This window comes from Pimephales promelas, chromosome 21 (genome assembly GCF_988280905.1).
Source record: "Pimephales promelas chromosome 21, fPimPro1.hap1.1, whole genome shotgun sequence".
Classification (NCBI taxonomy): domain Eukaryota; kingdom Metazoa; phylum Chordata; class Actinopteri; order Cypriniformes; family Leuciscidae; genus Pimephales; species Pimephales promelas.
The window spans coordinates 20,497,852-20,521,579 of NC_142789.1; the positions used below are offsets into that span (position 1 = coordinate 20,497,852).

Sequence of the window (23,728 nt, forward strand, 5' to 3'; positions counted from 1 at the left end):
AACATTTTTATTATGACTTCTGCTTTACAATTCTTATGATAAACATTACAATGCTCATGATAACTTTTGTTAACTCTACAATAAGTAAATCCACTTCACCAGCTAATTACTCCTTGACAGCGATGCCATAGAAATATACAGAGCGACTGCCAAAACGGAAGTTCGAAGACAATATTCTAAAGATGCGTCGTCCACGTTTCTCTTGTGCCTAAGGTCTAGCGGCAACACATTAATAGAATTCATTTTCTCAGAAACAGAGACAACAATTTTAGAAACTGATTCGCTAGTCGGATTTCGCACAATATGAGAGAATACTCACCCTCAAAGTTGTTGATGTAGCTCGAAATATATAATTAATAACTTCTCTTTTTTACTCTGTGTGACAGCTAACTGCTTCACAGTGTTGTTAACATCATTCACATTAACCGCAGAAAGTTTCTGTAAACAGCGAGTGTAATTTGACACTATCTCCACCTAACGCAAAACCGGCTTCTGACCATAGACTAACGCAGCACCGGATGTAACTGGGCGTGCTGAGACAAACCCGGAAGCGATCATGCATAGTCTATTGGAAGAAGTAGTGACTGTCAGAAAGTTTGTACCGGTTCAGGTCGGTGACAGGTGGGGCAGGTTAAAACTCTTGTAATTGTGAGCGAGTGGGTTGAGCACATAGACAGTAAAAGAAAGGTTGAGCACCCCCTGCTGGCTGAATCCGTGACAGATATAAACTGTAAAATAAAATTATAGAAATATTTTATTTTTTTGTGCTGTCAAAACGATTAATTGCATCTTAAATTACAGATTTTGTTTACAAAAATGTTTTGCGATCAATCGATTTGACAGCACTAACTTATGAATTAGGGTTAACTGTTCTCATAAAAATACATATTAAAAATACATTTGATCTTCTCTTATATACTATCGTTAACTGTACATAAAATTGTTTATATCGTTTTTAATCTTATAATTTGTAACCAGTGTTAACTGATGAGTTAAAAAAACTGTTGTTATATATATATATAATCATGTCATTAATAATATCTTATGAACCAGGTATAACTGTTGTTATAAAAATACATGTTAAAATATTTTATCTTTTCTTACTTTGGTTAACTTCATATTAAAGTTATTTAACTTTATTTGTAACCAGTGTTCACTGTTCTTATAAAAACAAAACAAATTATCAAAATATATATTTATATTAAAGCTTATGAAATAGGGCTAACTGCTCTTTAAAAATAATTAATATTTTGATCTTATCTTATGAGACCAAGGTAAACTAATTTTATCCTGACAGAAACAATAAATAAAATAAAAACAATTTAAATGCCTCAAATCTATCAAATCTGGGCTCTATAGTTGCTTTGATATAATCCTAATTAGGCTACTGAATGTAGCAAAGAATATCAGAAAACACGAGATGAATGGTTGATTCTGTTTAATGATGTTATTATTTGTGGGGGAACATTAAAACAAGTAAAGAAAATGACCCACATCAAAACCAAAACTATGACAAGACCCTGAACACAATGCATATCTCAAGTATGACGCATAAAAACATCAAGAGGTTAAAAACTGACATAGGCAAGCATACGGATCTCGTTATATAGAAGGGGAAGTAAAAATGTACCCAGAATAAATAGAGCGATGGAGAGGTTAGAATATGTATTACTGCAGGTTTATTCAAGACAGGGGTAATGGAGATAAAAGATTTTTTTATAAATTCAGCAAATATTCTTTACAGTTCATCAGTCACATTTCTGATTTATCATCCAGAATTCTCAAAATGTGAAACTTTGCTTTGGTAATTATATAAAGTGATTTCCAAAGGGACTGAAATTATTCAGAAATATAATGATCTAAGATTTTTGTTAATATTATTACATAAGGATTTTATACAGTAAATGCCCTCTAGTTGAAAATATGATAGGAGAAAATCACTTTCGTGTTTCATACATACAGTCTATTGGTTTTGAAGCAAAAGCATTTAGAGTGAAGTGTAAAGCAAGCTATCATATTTACATAGTTTTTTTTATGTTTAAGTGGTATTCACATCTGTAACAAATGTATGAAATTTTTTTTTTCAATACTTGATGTCTGAGATCTAAAAAAAAAAAAAAAACAGAGGGCTTCAAATACACAATACAACTATCTTTTCTTAAAAGTGCAATTCTTTTTGGTAGAAAGTAAAAAAATATATATCCTTGTTTTCTCTATAAGTAGAAATGTTATTTTCATTAACAGCATTTTTATTTATTAATTTTTGACCTTAAACCAGTGACTAAAAATGGATGTTTGTCACGCGAGTATAATTCTGATTCCGAACAAAAAACCTAAATTTCACCATCAAACGGAGCATGGAGTGATCAATGTCATGCCCTTGTCTGGACTGGTAAAAATAGTGAAAAATGGTAAGTAAAGTATAATACTTGATATTGAAGTTTAGGACAGATGGTAGGATTCAGCCCATATTGATCATTGCCAATACTATAGGGTTTAAAGTACATGGTAATTCAAAATACAAAGTTAAAAAGCTCATTTGAATGTAGGTTTATAATAAAGCTTTGCTGCACCATAGCACTGTCGCTCATGCAAACTATTTCGATACAACAGCGGAAAAAAAAAAGGTGAAATAAAAGCGAGCAAAACCTTGACAATACCGGTGTAGCAAGTATAATTCTGGCTTGTAACACTTTCTAGTTTACAGAGTATCAACGGCACTAACAGGTCGTTCACCTGCTACTGTCAATGTAATGTGAATAGAAAACACATTTGTTTCCCAAATATTTTTCAAGTATCTTTGCAAAAAATTTAAATAGCTTATAACAAAATAAATTCCTTAGATTAGCTTAAAGAAGCTAACTGAAGGCGAGTCGATGCCACCGTCTCTAAACGTCCTCCCATCGAGGAGCGACAAACCTCTTTCCAGTTACTTGAGTTCATGATTTATGGTTAGTTTCCACTGGTTTCGGTAAACCCACACTGATTGTAAATCATGACCATTTTCCTGTGATCCAGAACTTTTTTCATGAATACCTTTAGAGGCGTCCTCAAATCAAAGTCTTCATCCTCAGCCACACATTGAACACATTACTCGAAATGTTTAAGATACATCTTCAGCTCTCATTTCTTTCTTCTCTCCCTCTGTCGGTCGTGTGTTTGCGATGTTGTGTCCCTCCGTCTCTGCTTTGTGGCCCAGCTGTTCCTGAAGCTCTTTGACGACCCTCTCCAGATTCTGCCGGGCGTCCCGCTCCTTCAGTAGGTCCTCTCTTAACTGCTCACGGTCCACTTCTGCTTGCTGGAGCTTCATCTGCAGATCTTCAATCTGATGGAGAGAAAAAGAGATGTTGGAAAAAATTTTGTACACATCCCATTTGCTGTCATTATATTTTATTATTCACAGTGGTACCCAAAATTGTGCAAATGCTTCTGTTTTTACTCACCCTGCTCTCTAAACATCAAAAGCAGTCATTAAAAACACAGTGAAAATGTATCTTCTGTGCTAAAATATACCAACAGGATGTTCCGAATCTCACCTGTGAGGAATACTTGGCCCTCAAACGTCCTGCCTCGCAGCCCTTATCGCACACCCGGGGCTGTCTCTCCCTGTCCAGCTCCCTCTTCAGCCTGCCGCAGGACTCGTTGGCATCTCGCACCTTTTTATCACACTCCACACGGAGGCGCTCTATCTCCTTCCTCAGGTTCCGCTTGGCTTCAATGGCCTCCCTCAGCCTGCCTTTCTTAGTCACCCTGACAAACTCCAGCTCCTGTGAACGACAGGCAATATTGTCTAAACAAATTTGCTTATTTGATCATCGACCTAGTAATAGTGCAGATCAGTATTATTGTAGCATTTATGTACTATTTTAATTCTCATTTTAGTCATTTTGATATTTTTATTAGTTTTAAAATTTCTTTTTTTTTTACAAGTTTATTTTCAGTTAATGGCCAATTCAACATTTCTAAATTTTTTTTTAAAAAAGTTTATTTTTCATCTAATATTTACATTTTTTTATTTCATTTTAGCATTATTTAAATTACCAATAACTATTTTCAATAATTTTAGTTGACAAGTACACTGATTATTTTAAATTCAGAATATTAAAAACTATTCTAAAAATATTTATTTTTTATTTTTAGTAGGGCTGTCAAACGATTAATCACATCCAAAATAAAAGTTTGTATTTGTATAAAATATGTGGGTGCACTGTGTATAATTATTTTGTATATATATATATATATATATATATATATATATATATATATAAATACACACACATGCATGTATATTTAAGAAAAAAAATATTATTTATATATAAAATATTTTAATGATACATTTTATATAAATCTATATACACTATATACATAAAATATTTCTTAAATATATACAAGCATATGTGTATATATATAAATTATAAACAGTGCACCCACATATATTATGTAAACACAAACTTTTATTTTGGATGCGATTAATCGTTTGACAGCCCTAATTTTTAGTATTTAAACATTTCAATTGAATATTTTGTCCTTTATTTAAAGTCGTTCTTTGGTTTGAAAAAACAAGCAAACTTAAACCTTTGTTGATTTCCAGGTTGAAATGATATTCTGATTCTGAATGGCAGTTTTCCAGCTTTTGGGAGCTCGCAGTAAGTACCTGCTGAAGGCTGCGTTTGGCTTGCAGAGCGGCGGCTAGCTTGTCCTCTTGCTTCACTCTCATGCGGATGATCTCCTGGAGGAACTTCTCTCTGGCCTCCTTAGAGCTCAGGTCACTGCAGAGAGTCTGTTTGAGGACTTCCAGCTCAGAGCAAGGGCTCGCCCCAAGTCTCACCCTCCCATCATGCACCTCTGCAGTACTGGGAGTGCTGAGGTTCATCGCTCCAATGCCATTTGTAAATGAAGGGGACATCAATGAACAGGAGACTGTACCTGAAATGACAGAATACAGCAGTGAAATAAAAGTGCAACATTTATTTCATTCACAATCTAAATGATGTTGCCAGATTGCAAAAATACTCCTTTGAGCTTTAATCAGTTTACATGCATCATATCTATGAAACATGAATGTATCAATTGTTTTCACAAGATGCAGATATATTTAAATGATAATCCTCTTTTTTTATATCCTACCTTCACCACAGTTGTCAACCTCGATTTCTGCGTCCGAGTCCTCGTTCTCCTGAGGACGCTGTCTGACTACTGGAGTGGGCAGTGAGGGTTTGGTCACCGGCTGTGATTGTCTCTCTGCAGATGGCCACCTCTTTCTTGGCCTGGAGCTCTCCGTCTTGCTTGTGTTGTGGGTCTCGGTGGGGTAAGAGAAACGGTGCGGTGCCTGCTCATTATTTTTAAATGTGGCAATGGGCAGCGATACATTAGGAACTGCCAGGCTGTCTTGTCCTTTAGCAAGTGGTCTAAATGTCACATGAAAAGGAGACATTAAATGTCTCAATCAAAGCAAGGTATTGATGCAGTGGAGATGAATTAATTACTCATGGCTATATTAATGCTATCACGGTATAATCACAGAATGTTTACATGTGCGCACCTCTCATACTTGTGGCTAGGTGTCTCTCGCTCAGCAGAGGGAACTCTGGGAGACCAGGGCCTGAAGGCTGAAGGTCTCTGCTTGAACTGGAGCTGCTTAAGATCCTAAACAGAGAAAAATAAGACCGTTTAATTAGGGACACAAGAAGTATCATATTATCAGCTACTGACCAATACAGACGACTCATCAGTATTGATTTAATTGTTTAGTTTTTACTGTGTATTTGTTTTTCATTTATTTTTACAAAATAGTAAAGTACTTTAATATTAGCATCCCTAACTTCATTATCTATGATGCCAAGATAAAATAGCCAAAATAATAAATGCTGATAATTTTTATGAGTAACTATTCTTTTAATTCATCATCAGGAGATCTATTCTGCAATAGGTTGGTTCAACTATGCTCAGACTCAGAGTGTGAAAATGAAAACAAGTGTGAAAATTGACCAAACAAAACAACTAAATAAAATAAATATGAAATTGATAATTGTTTTAAACAGAAGATATAATGGCTTTGAAAGCACAAAATATAAATCATTATACGGATAATGTATTTCATTAAGGAAACAAGCCAATACAAATCTACCTTATTAGCAGATGCAGTCAGAGACTGTAGCCAATCAGCTTGCTTCTCTTTATCCACTGATGGGGATCTTGAGCGGTCATGTTTGGACTTTTTGGAGGGAATGGGACTGTATGCCTGTAACATAAAACACACACACTCTATGAGATGATAAAAAACGCTGTGAAGGCAAGACTCCAGCGCTGAGGTAGAGCTTTGACCATGTAGGTGTCGAACCGATTTACAGCTCTCAGCAAACATCTGAGAGAAATCAGGGTAAATTTAGCATCAGTACAAATAAAAACCAAACACTACAAGCATTGATACAGCTAAAAAGTCTTCCTGAAAAAAGACAGTATGACCATAAGAAATCCCTTCCCGTTTGCCCTCAGGTTTCAGCATGTCAGATCCAGGATGTGTTTACCTTTGATGTACCAACGACCTGCCCAAACCTGTGTCTTTCTGGCTCAAGTTCAGGAATTTAAAACACCCCTGTAACCTGAGCATCCTGACAACCAGAGTCAGTGTGAAAGTTAGCAGAGGATAAAGTCATGAAGAGGTGCTGATATAAAAAATGGTTCACAATGAATAAACGTGGTCCTTTTGGCTGAAAAACACCACCTGGTAAGAATTACAGTATGACTGGATAACCGAGGTCAGGGACTAAAAGAGTCGTTGACTATAATGGTACACAAGGGGGAGATGCCGCGCTGGATTGGGCTCATATTATGGTGCTGACAGGAATCTTGTAACGTTAGGGGGGAAAAAATGAATCTTGTAGTTCTGTTATATTCACAGTGTATTCACACGCTCACTGTGCCGATTTTAAGTAGCGAACTATAATAACAAACCTGTTATCACAAGGCGTGGGAGCACGCGTTATGTGACCATGGCTGTTTGGAGGGTTCTTTCAATGCGGATCTGACTCATGCTAATACACATTTGCCTCCACGTCCAACTTCAATGACGACTTTACGGTCGGTAACTGAACGTGGGCCTTGGAGCCGAGAAACACACGCAAGGAATACACAAAGCACACACTTATTTTCTGAGTGGGCAGAGAAGAATAGCGCGGACCAATTGGTGACCAAGGACTCTTCAGGATGAGTGTAGCGGCTTAGAGAGAAGCCTCTTACTGATTCAATACACTTTCTGAAATATTTAAATTGGCATAGAACGATAGAGGACGTATAACCTTTCTAATATTATAAACAAAACGAGTGTAAAGAATATTATTTTCTCCACTTATAACATCAACATGGCATTGTAGCCTATAGCTATAGCCTACCAACATTATTAAACCATAAATCAACCATACAGGGCTTAAACCAATTACAATGGTTTAAATGTGACAAAATTTGCTACAATATTTTAAACAGCTACAGGGAAAGGGGGGAATACATTCACAAAACTCTCTAACTTGCTAATTAGCAATTTGAAAAAAGACGTACTGATTTCAACTGACTTCCGACAAATCGTTTTTCAGTTGTGTCTGATTTGATTCGAATTAAACAAGGAACTGGTACTTAAAGGGATAGTTTACCCAAAAATGAAATTTTTGTCTTACTTACCCTCATGTTCCAAACCCGGTAAGACTTTCGTTTCTCTTCGGAACACAAATGAAGATTTTAGATGAAATCTGAGAGCTCTCTGTCACTCCATTGACATAGTTACTAGCTACTACAAATTCATAAAGAGATCATAAAACTAATTTTCACAAAGTCACAAATTTTCTGAAGAGACAATCGATTTATAGGATAAAAATTTAATCTAAGCTTTCATTCACATACTGTATTAAAAGTCTAAATTTGGCAAAGGGGTAGTTGCATAGTCTGTGGACAGACAGAAAGCTCTCAGATTTCATCAAAAAGATCTAAAGTGGAACAACATGAGGGTAATTAATGACAAAATGTTAATTTTTGAGTGAACTATCCCTTTAAATTAAAGACATATTTATATCAGTTTTTCTGTGATTCCAATATTTGTGATTATTATATTGTAATTCCAATATCTTATATGATATATATATATATATATATATATATATATATCATTTGTTATTTTTTAGTGATATCCAATTATGATGCTGAATATTTTGGAAATGTTTGCAAGTAAATTGTGGCGGGTGACATGCTGAAAATAACCATAATCAAACAATAATTAACAGTTCCTCCTTCCTAAGTCTGAAGACCTGCCTGCCTTGCGCAAAAGGAAAGCACTGTTTTTTTCCCCTTCAAAAAATGCGGATGGGTTGACTCAACATGATTCAAGCGTTGAACAACCACTGCAGACCCAACAAAGAGCGCCTGTCTGTGTTTGTTCCTTCCCTGAGGTCTGGAGTTCCAGGAAGACCAGGGCGTCCCAGACATAATAGTCTTTGACTGTGCACCCTCCCAGACACCACAAGGGAGCCGCTGATGCAACGTCCGCTGATCTGAAATGCAGGGCAGCCGTGACATGGCCATCACTCACCACCACATCAAAAGCGTGGCCTCGTGACACACATGCAGGGCAGACGTTCGAAAACAGCTTGGCAAAACCACACAAACACATATTGGAGATTGTGTTTGTGCAGTTGCAGATTTGGACATGTATAACATCTGGACTCAAATCAACAGTCTGATAAACCAAAAGAAGCCATCTGGATTTATTATAAAATTTAGAAGAATTCTAAATGAGGTTATTGCAAATCACTAAGAATTACACTACAGCATGAATACAGATAAAATATTTATGTAAGATCAAATGTAACATACTGAATATTCTTATTGTGCAAATGAAAAAAGCGCGAACACAGGCTGTGGAGCACATGAGTGAGTGATTGAAGGAGTGAGTGAGGGCCACATTTCCTCTCTGTAGTTTGCTTTGGCTGATGGCCCTGTGGGAACTCGGAGCGTCTGGTTCCTGAATGTGAGTGGGCGGGTTCGAGGAGCAGGACCACAGAGGAAACACAAAGCAGCAGGAATGTATACTTGAAGGCCAAGTACGGCTTACTCTTAAAGTGGCCATTCAATCCTATGCCCTTTCAACTGCCTATTGTGTAGGATTTCTTTGAAGGCATGTTTTAAAGGAGTGCTTTACGGCAAACATACATGGATGGAACGTGCATATCTGCGTCAACATAACCTTTTGTTTTCCAGGAATCAATTCATTAATCAAATTCATTATTCTTGATATGGCGGATAAACAATAAATGGCAAATATTGAAATCATACACTACTTTGTCTAAAAAAATGTAAAAAAAAAAAAAAGACTAAAAAAAATAGGCTTGGTTCTTAGAAGCAAAAAGGGTGGGCTGGTAGATAATTCTGAGTGGGCATAAAACTCAATGAAATACAGTAATGACAACTTTCCATTTTGGGTGAACTATCCCTTTCAGTATCCAACATTACTACAGATGCATTTTAAAAACATATACCAATCAATAGCTGATATGTGTGGAAAAAATGAGAAATTACTGGGCTAATACTGATTTTAAAAGGGTTTGAAAAATTACACAACGTCCCAAGCTAAGCTCCATCCAAGAGCCATGGGTGAATGTTGTCATAAAACGGATTGGATAACATCTGACCACGTTTGCTTCTGATTTCGGAATGACTAATGAAGCAAATATCAACCTCCACTTGCATTCGTCGTGTCACACCATCCAGCTTGATCGGGGAGAAGGTGCATGGTCTGGCATTACTTGGAAGCCAAACAAGTGGAGCAGCATTCGTCGTGAAACAAAAATAGTCTGCTCTATTGAACTAGCTTGAGCAACTAACATCCTCACAATAATGTTCCACGCAGCCTGAAAGAACTGTAGCGGTGGTGGTGCACAGCAACCAGGCACAACAAGTTTCCTATTACAGCTTTTCTTTCCCCCCACGGAAATCCTGCATGTAATCCCCAGATCTGTGTGTGCTTCGCCATGCTCTGCCAAAGTCAAAGGCAAAACTGGTGAAGCACACTAGGGTGGGAGCTTTATTGAGACGTGCTGGGGGCTTCTTGAAGACTTTATAGGATAAAAGTGTATGTGACAGAGAAAGAAGGTGGCAACGCCAGCTGTCCTCATGCAAGTTAGAGTGCTTTGGAGGGTCTCGCAATTTATATTAAGCTTGGTTGTCACCAGGTGTCAGCTGGCAGATCGGTGCCATTTGAAATTGTCCCCTGCTCTTCCGCTTTTAGTGACAGGAAGAAAAAAAAACCATGCCATCACGTTTCCCTTCAAGTCCATTCTGTTTCAGAAGCCTTTCCAGAAGTTAGATACAGAGCCTTAGGGAAAACCAATCTTGATTGGATTGTGTTAATAGCCTTTAAACTGGAGTCTTGCTGCTTTCTGAGCAGAAGAGGGAACAGACTTTTGAGGCAGAGGCGGGGTGTAACGTGTAATCCTGCTCTGAGAGCGATGGAGGAATCCATCTGCTTCAATATGGTGTATTCCAGCAGGAACCCACATAAGGGTATAGTCCCATCGGACTCTTAAGTCATCCAATTAGTAGTCCACCCCAAACTGCAAATAAAATGCATCCACAAAGCTCATACCCAAATTTCTCTTGATATATTCATAAAAACGGTTTGCATTTATGTATTTAAATGGATTAAAATGCATGCTGTGGAGAGTAATGCTTACACCGAGGTGGAAACAAAACACTCCACAAGGCACACACACATTCACACAATGTCTTTCTGCTTCTCTTCACATTTAGAACACTATAATACAGGAAACATGCAAACCAGGGAGCCTAAGGGGATGATGGGAAAAAGAAAAGAATCCGTAAATAAACGTCTATAGAAAATCTAGAGACTCATCACTAAAGATTACTACTCAGTGCTGCTTATCTGTCTATCAGTGCATTTTCAGTTTGTTTGTGGTATTGATTGCGAGACAAAAATCCATATAGGCTTAAATCAAAATCAAAGGATGCAAAAGTGAGTGAGACCATTTGAATCCAGGGATTTAATTATGGGAATAAACATAAAATTTAGGATTTTAAAAAATGTACTGTATTTTTTCCAGAAAATAAGTTGCACTTGACTACAAATTGCAAGTTATGTCAAAATTGCATTGTTGAGAGAAAAACAAACAGATAAGTGCAAAAATCCAAACTTTTCATATATTTTTGCATGTATTGCATTATACCAAGTCCCTTTGGAATATTTTGCATTATGTTTCAGATGGTAAAAAAGTGACTTTCAGTCCGGAAAATACAGCAAACAAGAAATGGTAGTGGTACACAAAAATATTATATTGATCAACTGACTGCTTTGTACAGACGGTCAGATTTTCAGAGTGCTGGTCGTGCCTAAATTGTAATCTGTGTGCTTTCGTTCTAATGCTATTGCGCAGAAGGTTAAGTGCAGAAAGACAATTATAGTCTTACTGAATCACCTCTTTGCCACAACAACACAAGGGTTTTGAAATAAGGAGAGCCATAATATCACATATCAGGTAGGCAGAGAGCTTGAAGAACGCCACAAGCTCTGCCTAAACCAACACAAAGTGAAAGGGTGATATTCCCGCCCTTTCTATCTGCAGTTTCTAGTTGTCCCTGAACGCAGAGGGTGGAATGGTTGGCTGGCTTTGGCTCTCGTGCCTGTGTGATTGACTGAGCAGATGGGGCTTTAGTTCCTCCAGTTAGAGTGTGGACTTCTGTTAGCAGCTGTGTCTCACTGAAGAGCCCCTCCTGTCTCCGCTAACAGCTAGCTAAACCTCCTGCCTGATGCAAAGAGATCACAGAAACTCAAGCAAAAATGTTGAGAGTGAGAGGGTAAATTAAGATAAGGACATGATCAGAGCTGGTAGAGCTTAAAGCTGCCAACATACAATACAGTTTGGGTCGTACAATAAGATTTTTTTAAAGAAATTGATACTTTTATTCAGCAAATGGACATTAAATTCATCAAAAGGGACAGTAAAAGACACGGTTTAAAAAAAAATCCAACTTTAAATAAATGCTGTTCCTTTGAACTATTCATCAAAGAATATATATACATCATATATATTTATTTATTAAGCAGCGCAACTGTTTTCAACATTGATAATAGTAATAAATGTTTATTTAGCACCAAATCAGCATATTGTAATGATTTCTGAAGGATCATGTGACATTGAAGACTGGAATAATGATGCTGAAATTTCAGCTTTTTCCATCTTAAAACATATTAAAATAATTTAAATCTCAATAATACTTCACAATATTGTTTTACTGTATTTTTTATAAAATATATGCAGCTTTGTAAGCACAGAGACTTTTATTTAAAAAACTGAAAAAAAAACTCTTTCAAGAAAAAGTTTCCTATCCCTATCCTATTCCTATTTCCTATCCCTTCTTCCATATATCTCATGTATATATATGTATGTATTTGTATACACTAACCTAAAGGATTATTAGGAACACCATACTAATACTGTGTTTGACCCCCTTTCACCTTCAGAACTGCCTTTATTCTACATGGTATTGATTCATCAAGGTGCTGAAAGCATTCTTTAGAAATGTTGGCCCATATTGATAGGATAGCATCTTGCAGTTGATGGAGATTTGTGGGATGCACATTCAGGGCACGAAGCTCCCGTTCCACCACATCCCAAAGATACTCTATTGGGTTGAGATTTGGTGACTGTGGGGGCCATTTTAGTACATTGAACTCATTGTCATGTTCAACAAACCAATTTGAAATGATTCAAGCTTTGTGACATGGTGCATTATCCTGCTGGAAATAGCCATCAGAGGATAGTTACATGGTGGCCAGGGATGGACATGGTCAGAAACAATGATCAGGTAGGCTGTGGCATTTAAACGTGTGACAAGAAAACATCCCCCACACCATTACACCACCACCACCAGCCTGCACAGTGGCAACAAGGCAAGATTGATCCATGTTCTCGTTCAGTTTACGCCAAATTCTGACTCTACCATCTGAATATCTCAACAGAAATCGAGACTCATCAGACCAGGCAACATTTTTCCAGTCTCCAACCAATTTTGGTGATCTCTTGCAAATTGTAGCCTCTTTTTCCTATTTGTAGAAGAGACCCAGGGGGCTTTTGCTGTTGTAGCCCATGGTTGTGCGTGAAAATCCCAGTAACTGAGCAGATTGTGAAATACTCAGACTGGCCCATCTGGCACCAACAACCATGCCACGCTCAAAATTGCTTAAATCGCCTTTCTTTCCCATTCTGAGATTCAGTTGAGTTCAGAAGATTGTCTTGACCAGACCACACCTCTAAATGCATTGAAGCAACTGCCATGTAATGAGAAATTGAACAGGTGTTCCTAATAATCTATTAGGTGAGTGTATATATGTGTTTGTGTGTGTCTGTTATGGTGTTACTGTAGTGTTCTATTTTGACATTTTACTATTTGTTTTAAGTGATTCAGTGGTTGTATTTTTGAGCCCAAGACAAATTCCCCTCAGGGACAATAAAGTATACCTTAACAATAAAACATAACATCTTACAACAAATTGGCCTTGGAGCTAATGGCGACAAGACAAGTTTGAGTCCAGCCTGCAATTTTCACTCATTCTGTTTCATGTCTCTCCCACTTGGCATGTCCTACAGACTTTTTGCTAAAATAAAAGACAAGGACTCAAAATAATGACAAATGTTTAAAGCTATTCACAATGGAGAAATATTCACCACATACATGGAATGCAACAAATGCTTGCACTCACTTGTACGTAACGCTCCAGTCAGCGATCACTCAGTCATGACAGTTAATAGGACAGGACACACAGGATATGTATTTTGTCAGGGAGCTGCTTCAGTATGTCAGACACTGAATATACAATCACTCCCTCCCACAGCAACACCTAACCTCACACACTCAGGCACTTGAGAATGCTGCTGCTGCTGCTGGAAGAACATGTGAAAGCTCATACTTTGTTGTGTACGGAGGACTGACGGCAATAACTGTGACTCCTCCGCCAAATAAGGTGCGGTGGTGGGTTTCTTTGGGAGGATGATAAGGGAGTGAATGCCAAGGGGAGGTCAGAAGGTTTCAGGGTACGGAGAGGCTGCTGAAGTTGTAAAAGCTCCTGCTGAGAATTGGCAGGGTGAAGTTACGGTCAGTGCTTAAGGTCTCAATGATGTCATAGCACCTTCAATGTGTCTACCCTGGGACAGGGGAGGGGCAGCGTGGTGGCAATAGACTCAAGTGAGGCTATAAATCCATCTGAAATTTACTGCTTCCAACCACATTTTTCGGCATTCTCAACCCCTGACGCCATCTAAACGCTGGCGATCGACAACACAGAGGTGTTGTAAAGATCGAGGAGACGTCTTCCATGCAACTCTAATGTGCACCCATCTAGGAAGGAGACCATCACTTGACCTTTCATAGCATGTCCACTTGAGACTACGGCTAATCACCACAAGTAGGCCTACAGTAAATGGAAAACATGGCAGTTTCCGTGAAACGCTCTTAGGACCCGTGCATTTGCGAGCGAGGCAGAGACGGGAGTGGGCCCTATAATTGAGGTTTGATACAGCCAAGGCTGGGAATGGATTATTTTAGTTTGTTCTGCTTTTTACATTCACTTTGAAAGCCCAATGTTCCTCCAGCATTTGTCAAAACAAATACAAGAGCGGCAAACTGGAGGTGGGAGTGCTAATGGATGTCGTGGATTAACAGGAAGCATTAGAAACAGGAGAGGAAAAACAGAATTGCATGGTAGAAGGAAAAACAAAACAAAAATTGGGGCGAAAAAGAGCTAACCGCCGAGTCCCCAAAACTCCGTAATTAAGCGTTTTTCCAAAGTACAAGACATACAAGGTTAGAATTGGCTATTATTACAGCAACGTGTGAAGAGCGGTCACATCTATACATGGAAACCCTGCATTTTGGAAAATCCCTTTTCCAGTTTTCCATAAAGTAGTACAGCTTAATGAAGGCAGATGATTACATAAAGAGATTAATAGGGAAACAGAGAGGCTCATTCTTCCATTAAGCAGTAAAGAAGGGCACTCTTTTAGGACAGGAAACCTAATGGTGGGAGAAAAAAAAATTCTTCAAATAAAAGCTGCGGCAGACTTGTCTGGTTATAGTCAGTTTTTGATTTGAATGTCTGGTCAAAAGATATAGATTTAGTTAAAAATTAAGGTTTAAACAAATAGTTTACCCACAAATTAAGTAAATTTATATTTAGTCAACCTCACCCCTTAAACCTGTATGACTTTCTTCTGAGAAACACTAAAGAAAATATTTTGAAGAATGTTGGTAACAAAGCCGTTTTGGTGACCATTGAAAACCACTTTCCAGAACAGGTTTGCAATGACATTAGGGTGAGTTAATAATGACAGAACTTTCATTTTTGGGTAAAACTATCACTTTACAAACCTGTCAAAATGAGAAGCATCCCAGCTGAAAACACCAGTTTTGGATTGCATGTTAGCTTTGTGATTATGTACCTGGTGGGGACATCAGCATCCTAAACTGGAGACCGGGATCTAAAACACAACCTCAATTAATTACAAAAAAAAAATTTTTTGCCAGCAGGCATTACATTATTCTGCTCCCTTGATATGCTTTGTAACTTTGAAAATTCTTGGACACTTATTTTTCCTGGACCATTTTCATTTTACAGCGCTCCTCTGAATCTGAAAGGGCCAATGTTTTTCTCCATAGCAACTGCATAACACCTTGAGCTCAGCTCTGACTCAGCCAACAGAACACAACAAAATACTGAATTCGCCATGTCCACTCCAGGGTGTTCGCGGACCAGACCCTCTCCCAGTTAGTCAGCCAGTCTTCTGGACACTTGTTAAATGGACCAACAAACCGGACATCCATTAAACTTGTACTTTTGCTAGCACTCCGCTCGCATAAATTCTGTGAAATTGCTTCCTTTTAACCAAGATGTGGCTGGTTTACAGATAATCAGGTGTTTCTGAACTTGAGCCAAAATGGCTGACGGTCAGAGTGGCTTACCACTGAGTCAGCGCCAGCTCAGATCTAACACAAAAGAGAGACAACGAAGATAAAGGCCAGTGTGTTATATAAATGTCTCCTGAGTCTGCTGTGTGTATGTTCCCGATGTGACACCGCTCTGTACGTTAATTTGTTCAGTCTGATCTGATCAGAGGGATTAGGGCCCGGTGCTCCTGTTCTGAGCCCTGCCTCAAAAGACGGCCTGGGGTTAGCATGTAATCTCCCAGCACCAATCCACACTGACCTATGTGGCCTTTCCACAAACAGCTGAGGGACATTTGTGTCCTCTCATAGGTTTGTACCGCATTATATACCTTATAAGACCATATGCTATGTTCACGATACATGTGCTTGACTGATAATGGATTAATAAAAGGTATTACAATTTTTATCAGGTATCACAACATTTTAAAGGCTAATTGCGAAGTGAATTTAGTTCTCAAAAAATTATAATGTACAGAATAGATTACTTTAGATTACTAAAGTAAATAAAATTTACTTTAAGTGAGCGTTAATGATGGTAAAGTAATCTAAATTTAAAAATACGGGAATGAGAATGCACAACTGAATATCCAATTGAATATCTAATTTCGAACAATAATGATAAATAACTAATTAAAAAAAACTAATATTGGTATAACTGATATGGTACCAATGGTTTGAGTCTGCATTGTAAGCAATAGATTAAAAAATAAGCTTTTAAGGTTCAATTTTTTAACATTAGTTAACATCAAATAATAATGAAAAACATTTCTAGTGCATTTATTAATCTTAGTTAATGTTGATTATTTACTAATTACAATATTTACTATTACATTATTAAAATCAAAAGCTGTATCTGTTAACATTATTTAATGATGAATTACTTTATTAAAGCATTAACTAACGTTAAGTAATGGGACCTTATTGTAAAGTGATGTTATAATTTGACAAAAAAATAAGCTTTCATTATTTAAATTGTGATTTATGTTTGTTTTATTATATATTGTTTGTTTTTTTTGTATACGTGTATGTGCAAATTCAGGCTACTTATCGTGGCAAGGATTCTTAATCTCAGTGAGATTTTCTCCTGGTTAAAGGTGAAATAATTTTTTTTTAACTAATTGAATTCTTACATTTGGAAGACTCCTGTTAAAAATGCTAAATTGTGTCCTGCATTACTATATATGGCGAACCGGCAAGCTAGTAAACACACGCACATATACCCACCCAGCGAGTCTGAGAGAACGAGAGCACAGGGTGAACAGACACTAGTATGGCAGGGAGGGGAGGCTCTGCTCAGGAACTCAATAATAACTTTCAGCAGTCTAGCCAGGAGGCTAGAGGCCCAGACTGTGGCTGTTCAATCCTCCGGCCCTCCCCCCTCCGCCGCTCTGGGCTCCTCCCTCTGCCCTGGCCTGTGTCTGCTCCACAGGACTAATGCATTTTGCAGACAGCCTAGAGACTTAAAGAGACATAAACCACATTTTTCCTCCCTGAATCACTGCTGTTGATGTAACCACTAACTCAGAACAGAGATCATTATTTCCAGCCGTTTATTCGAAATCTCCCGCTCTCGCTCTCTTTCTTATTACTCTTTTCCTCTCTTGGAACCCGGGAGACCTCGACATGACACGGAAAAGTGAGGGAGAGACGGCCTGAAATATGTTAAGAGCCTCTCAATAAATCTCGGGCCAAATGCTCAGACTGCGCCACCCTCCGAGTCCGAACGCTTCTTTGATGTGCAACTCACCAGCCTGGAGAAGCTCTTGTCAAGTGCAATCAGAGGTCCTGGCGTCAAATGCATTTGAAGTCATTATTACGATTATTATAAGAGGCAAATCCAATAGGCATGATCAGACAGCGCTGGTACAGAGCAGATCCAGCTGTTGGGAGTTGGGATGTATACTTCTGCCTGTAAATCAACAGAGATTACATTACTGCTGTCTGCCGGGCAGGGAATAATGATGGATCTGAATGCTAAATGCATCAGTCTGAGAGACAAAAGCTGCGTGCGGGATTCGTAGTGAAGTGGGAAGTGCCGTCTGTCTCCAGCAGACTGCTGGCGCTGAAAATACAGGCAATTTAGTTTCGCATGTGCACTAACATGCTTAAGGTATCGCAGCATTTTCAAGGACTGTTTGAGATACAGTAGCTTACAGTAAAGGGATAGTTCACCCAAAAAAGATATTTAAAAACTAGATTTTTTTCTTCCGTCAAAGAAACACAGGTTTGGAACAAGTAAACGACTGTTGTGTAAAATATCCCTTTAAAAAAGCCTCACTGACGCAAGGTCTCACCTGTTTGCAATAGGCATCCAAGGATTTGAGCAGATTTAACCGCAAATGTCTAACACAGTGTCTACCATCTGAGCTGTGAGACAGCATGGAGCCAGGCGCCCTAGTGAAGTAGAGCAGAATACCACAGCCAGGAAATAATTAAAAATTCAATGGGCTTGAGTGACACAGAAACCTTCAAGGGCGTGCCTGCCAAACACAGTTTTTACTCTTCCACAGTCAGCATTTTTCATCCACACGGGGGATGCAAAGAGGATGCTGAAACGAGTGGGGGCCATAAAGAGACTAGAGACTCAACCACTAGGAGATACACTAGATGGAAATCCAGACAGGAAACAAAAACAAGGCCAAGAAGTTGAAGAAGGTCATTGTGCTTCCGAATGAATTTCTTAACGAAAACAAATACAAGATCTCATTTGTTTTTACGCCCTCTCAGTTTGATTTAGTCTCTCTGTTAACTGATTTTTATTAGAGGGCATTGTTACTCGAGCTGCAGAAGGTGTTAAAGTTGGTTCAGCCTCTGTGGAGGATATCATTTCTAAAGGAATATGGACTTGACTTGAAAAGCCCAATGAGCAAACTAAAGCATGCAAGGTAAGATTATAGGACAGTAGAAAATAAGACGGCGTAAACAAAATTCCACAAAGAGAGTTTGTTTTGTTTCCTGACTTTTTTAATTGATAGTAGAACCATAATCTACATGAATCTGAATGTTATTTTGAATTGAGACCAAAAAAAAGTTTTAATTATTTGTCTTATTATTCTGTTCCGTGCCAGCGGGGCTGTTTGAAGTGAATTGATGAGGCACGAGATGACGCATATCGACACAAAACTCATTCGTTGACTCACCAGGGTCCAACTTCTCGCCATCTGTGGGAATCATGTCTGCTGATCTGCCTTGTAAAATTTTCTCCGTGGCCAGACACATGCAAAAGATGCCTTTTAAAACCACTTCCCACCATCTAAAGCTCCAAGATATTTTAAAGGGGAGAAAGGCAATGAACTTCTGACCCGAATAGAGGGCTGTGAAGGAAGCTGAAGAGCTTGGGGGCATTCAGAGTGTCTTGCCATGTCTCACCCAGCAAGGCCATAAACCCCCCCAACACTTTTATGGCTGCCAGATGGTGGGGGAGTCTGTGTGCCCATGGACCCCTTGTCTCTGGACTTGTCTCCAACTCCAGTAAAACCAGTTGACCCCGGTGAACCGACATTCACTCTCTATCTAGCTATATTCGAATGTCTTCCTGACTATGTCTATAAATATCTATCTGACTAACTGGATTTATTTGACTGTCTTTTTGAATATCAATTCAATTGAATTTCTGAAAATCCATTTTCAACGCCCATTTCCATTTCCAATAGGCTTTACATCCATCCTCTAGTTTCTTCAAATTCTTTTTTTACAGTACATATCCAGGTCAAGGGGAGTTAACAAGAGCAAGATCACAATAAATCAAAAAAAATCAATCAATCAATAGTTTCCTCTGCTAGTTATCAATTCAAGAGATTAGCTACCCCCCAACCCCCTCAAAAAAACAACAACTGCCATCAGCCCCACCCTCTTACCTCAGCTGAAATTGCTTGTGTTGTTGTTTATGTCCTGTAATTCAACCTGACCTCCCTACAACCCCGGCCGGGGCTTCTTGGGCCATTAGGGGTGCTTGGACTGTGGGCTTTTGGCGTGATAAAGGTTAGTACTCTCTCATCATTAAGCTGACAGGGCCGCTGTAAAACAGAGAAGACCAGACAACTCCTTTTCACACCGTCCCGACGACATCAAATGGCATGAGTTGGGTCTGTTTTGAAGCAATGTGTATTAGTCAAAACACCCGAGGTGACCTCCAGTCTACCTTTAAGATAAATCAGATGTTCAAAGAGCAAAATAAATGAGATCAAAATAAATATTTCCAAGCACAACAACAGAAAGGCCACATTCTTTCTGATCAAACAGTGTTTTATACAGGCATTTGACCAGCTTAATCAGCAACATCTGACTGAAGGCAACCAAAGAGGCTCATTATCCATGCATTTTCCATGTATTCTTGAAAATCCCCTTGGGCTTTAATATGCATAAATATGATTACCAACACCATGTGCCCTCAGCCTGCTGATCCCTAATCTTCTTTCTACATTCTTCAACTGTTTGAGCTTAAGTCACTTTCATATTTTACAGGGTAGCTCTCATTTGGCTTCTCTCTCCACCACGGACAGAGAACTCCATATTCATGAGAAGCTTTAATTGAAAGAAGGGAGGGGGAGTCCTAAATTTGCTTTTTGTGTCAGCCAGCAGGGACAAATGCAGCTTCAGCACATTTTCTTCCTATTCTCTGCTGGAAGAGAAGAAGAGAGAGAGATAAAAGGAGGAGAGGAAGAAAGAATAGAGAGATTACAGACACTGGACCGGGGGTGCCAAGAAGAGCGGAAATCATACATAAAGACAAGTCTGAATCTCTGAATCTAAATAAAGACATGATCCTTCCAAAAGACACCTCTTTGACCCGTTTTCGGTAAAAATCAGACAGGGAGGTTGTTTGCATTCCAGGAAATGTCTCCCACTTTCTGCATATGCAGCACTTGGTTTCCTTGCTGAATGCAGAACACTTCAGCGGCCACAGCTGTCTCAGGTTTTTGCAGTGAGGCCTTCTGCAAGCAAAACGCGGCCAAGGCTTGTCAGGTATTTCAATGAAAACAGTGTTATAAATGACCTTGAAAAACTGGTTTAAAAAAAAAAAAAAACACACGATGAAAACCCACCTCCAACTATGAAATCTGCACTGGTGGGTTTCTTTCATTTCACGTGTCTCAAGAGCCATTTTTCTGTGGCACATGTGTGATTTTCAGACAAAGATTACGGATGAAGACAATTTATATTTCGGAATAGCCAAGAACAGCCTTGTTAACATTGGTCTATTTATTTATTGGAATATCTGACTATTTATCTGACTATTTTCCACAGTGAATTTCACAATGAAAGGGTTAGTTCACCCAAAAATGAAAATTAAGTCATTAACTTTTAATGTACCATTAAGGTACCAATATGCACCCTTTAGGTACAAAAGTCTACCTTTTGAAAAGATACCGCCCCAGTGACCGCTTTTGTACCTTTTTTTCTGAGAGTCACCCCCATGCTGTACCAACACTGTAAGACCTTCGTTCGTCTTCGGAACACAAATGAAGATATTTTTGATTAAATTTGAGAGGTGGATCACTGCTACATAGGCTGCCTAAGGGATCGAAACTTGACGGCCCAGAAAGGCAATGAAGAAAATGTTTAAATATTGTAGGCCTGAGACAAGAGTTCAAGAGATTTCCACGACGCATGCGCGAGAATTGCGATCTCCTTCAACTACTTCAGTTCAGTCCTCGTGGAGATCTCTTGAACTCTCGTCAAACTCACAAACAGTATTCTCGTCGTTTGATAAACTTATCGTTGAGCCACTGTTGTCACATGGAATATTTAAACATTTTCTTCATTGACTTTCTTGGCTGTCAAGTTTCGATCCCTTAGGCTGCCTATGTAGCAGTGATCCACCTCTCAAATATAATCAAAAATATCTTAATTTGTGTACCGAAGGCGAACGAAATTTTACAAGTCTTACGGGGTTGGTACAGCATGGAAGTGAGTAATTACAGACTTAATTTTCATTTTTGGATGAACTAACCCTTTAAATACAAAGAAACGGCCAGTAACATTGAATTAAACATGACATTTTTATGTAAAGAGACTGAAATAGTATTTTCTTGTAAAACATCCAACAATAATATTTTTGAGTGTGTGTGTGAACATTTTTTTTGGAGTGCATTTGAATATCTTTAAGCGCTAATTTGGTTTTTAAAAAACCCGACAATGGGGAGGGGAAAACCTACTTCAAATTCTGCACTGCAGGTTTTCTTTCATGAAGCATTTCATTAGCATTCCATATGTCTCAAGGAGTTTTTTTTTTCCGCTATGGCACAAATGTGTTTATTGGACAGATTTTGGACGAAGACAACTTACATTTCTGAAGAGCCAAGAACGGCCTTGTTAACAGACATCGGTAAAACAGCCTAAAAAATGGAGTCCCGCTAAAGTGGCCTGTAACAACCCCTCCTAGCTGTGCATATGTCCCTGGCAGTTCCACTCATAAGGTTTCACTTTCCTCATAGGATGAAAATGACCTCAGCACAGTAAAAGCAGACAAGGACTGCTCACCAGATGTGAGCAGAGAAAACAGAGAGGAGGCAGCCAAAAGGGAGTGCAGAAGAAAGAGAGAGTGCGAGGAAGAAAGACAGAGAGAGTGCAAAAAACATTTGCCTGAAGAATTTACTGCCAACCCCAGAGGAGTCCTTTGATTAAGGGTTCAAGTGGAGTTGCAGGGGTTTCTGGGATATCTCAGGAGCACTTATCCAGTGGAGGGGCTGGTTAAGGAAAGAAATAGAAAGCGACAGCCAGAAAGAATGAGCACTGAAAAAGAGGAACGCCATCGAAGCTTGGTAGAAGACCAACAGGTTCAGCCTCAAACGCGCAGATGCCCCCCTCCCCCCTCAACAAGCCCCCCCTACAAGCAAATGCCAGTGTCATTCCACACCCCTGTGCACCTGCCAGGCACACAAAGGGCCACTTCCTCCCACTGTCTCTGGCCAAGGCCCCTGATCCCATTTAATGCAGCCTGCACCACAACAAAAGGAGATAAATTAGGGAGAAGGCTTGATGATAGGGTGACTAATCCTTTTGGAAAGACTAATTCTATCAGTGGACAGTACAGTTAGGACCAGCTAAAACGTGCAAATTGAACAGCACGCGTATCCACAGATTTGTCAGAGTGAGTGTTTCGCAGAAATGCCTCGATGGCCATTTTTATTGCGGTTGTAACTCGCACTTGCAAGGTTTGACCCAGACATTCCTTTCCTATCATGCCCATCTAGGTTTTTATATGTCCTGCGGTATGCAATTACATAAGACTCCAGACAGAGCTAAACTTGTTTTTTCCAATGAGGGTTCGTAGACAGGCCCTGCAAAACGAGAGAGAGAAAAAAAAAAAAAAACACAGCTAAAAATGGCCGATGACCTATATTATCTGTTTTATACACATTTTATTCGACTGTATTAAATGTTATATCTTATTTAATTACACAACCAGATGAACAAGTTGAAGTTCAACTTTAATCAAAAATTAAAAAATAAAAGCGTACGGAAAAAAAGACCCCTGGATTCCTCACATGGCAACTGGTCATGAATCTATCGCCTCCCATATGCATACTGAGCGAATCTTTTACAAGCTGACTTCACGTCTACCGCACATCAAAGCTCATTCCAGTCACACCACAATCTCACATTTCTCACTTCACTCACACTTAACCGTCTGAGCTGCCTTCTCCTAAACGAAGTCATGAACAATCAAAGCCCCCTATCGTACAGTGGATCAGGTGAGCTGATGACCAGTACACAGACTCACAGC

At 38.8% G+C, this 23,728-nt stretch overlaps 1 protein-coding gene across 2 annotated transcripts in view; it reads right to left on the reverse strand.

Annotated features, from left to right (window-relative positions):
- Positions 1-1,423: 1,423 nt before the first annotated feature.
- The window catches only part of skib (SKI proto-oncogene b), a 35,249-nt gene continuing 12,944 nt past the window's right edge, over positions 1,424-23,728 (reverse strand). Inside the window, exons 2-7 of one of the 2 annotated variants that reach the window (XM_039674226.2) lie at positions 6,128-6,241; positions 5,552-5,646; positions 5,128-5,408; positions 4,655-4,926; positions 3,537-3,767; positions 1,424-3,325 (exon numbers count right to left, since the gene is read on the reverse strand). In XM_039674226.2, coding sequence (XP_039530160.2) covers positions 3,104-3,325; positions 3,537-3,767; positions 4,655-4,926; positions 5,128-5,408; positions 5,552-5,646; positions 6,128-6,241 — 1,215 coding nt within the window. In that variant the 3' untranslated portion in view covers positions 1,424-3,103. Of the gene's footprint in view, positions 3,326-3,536; positions 3,768-4,654; positions 4,927-5,127; positions 5,409-5,542; positions 5,647-6,127; positions 6,242-23,728 lie in introns of both variants that reach the window. The other variant, XM_039674225.2, reaches the window with a different exon arrangement.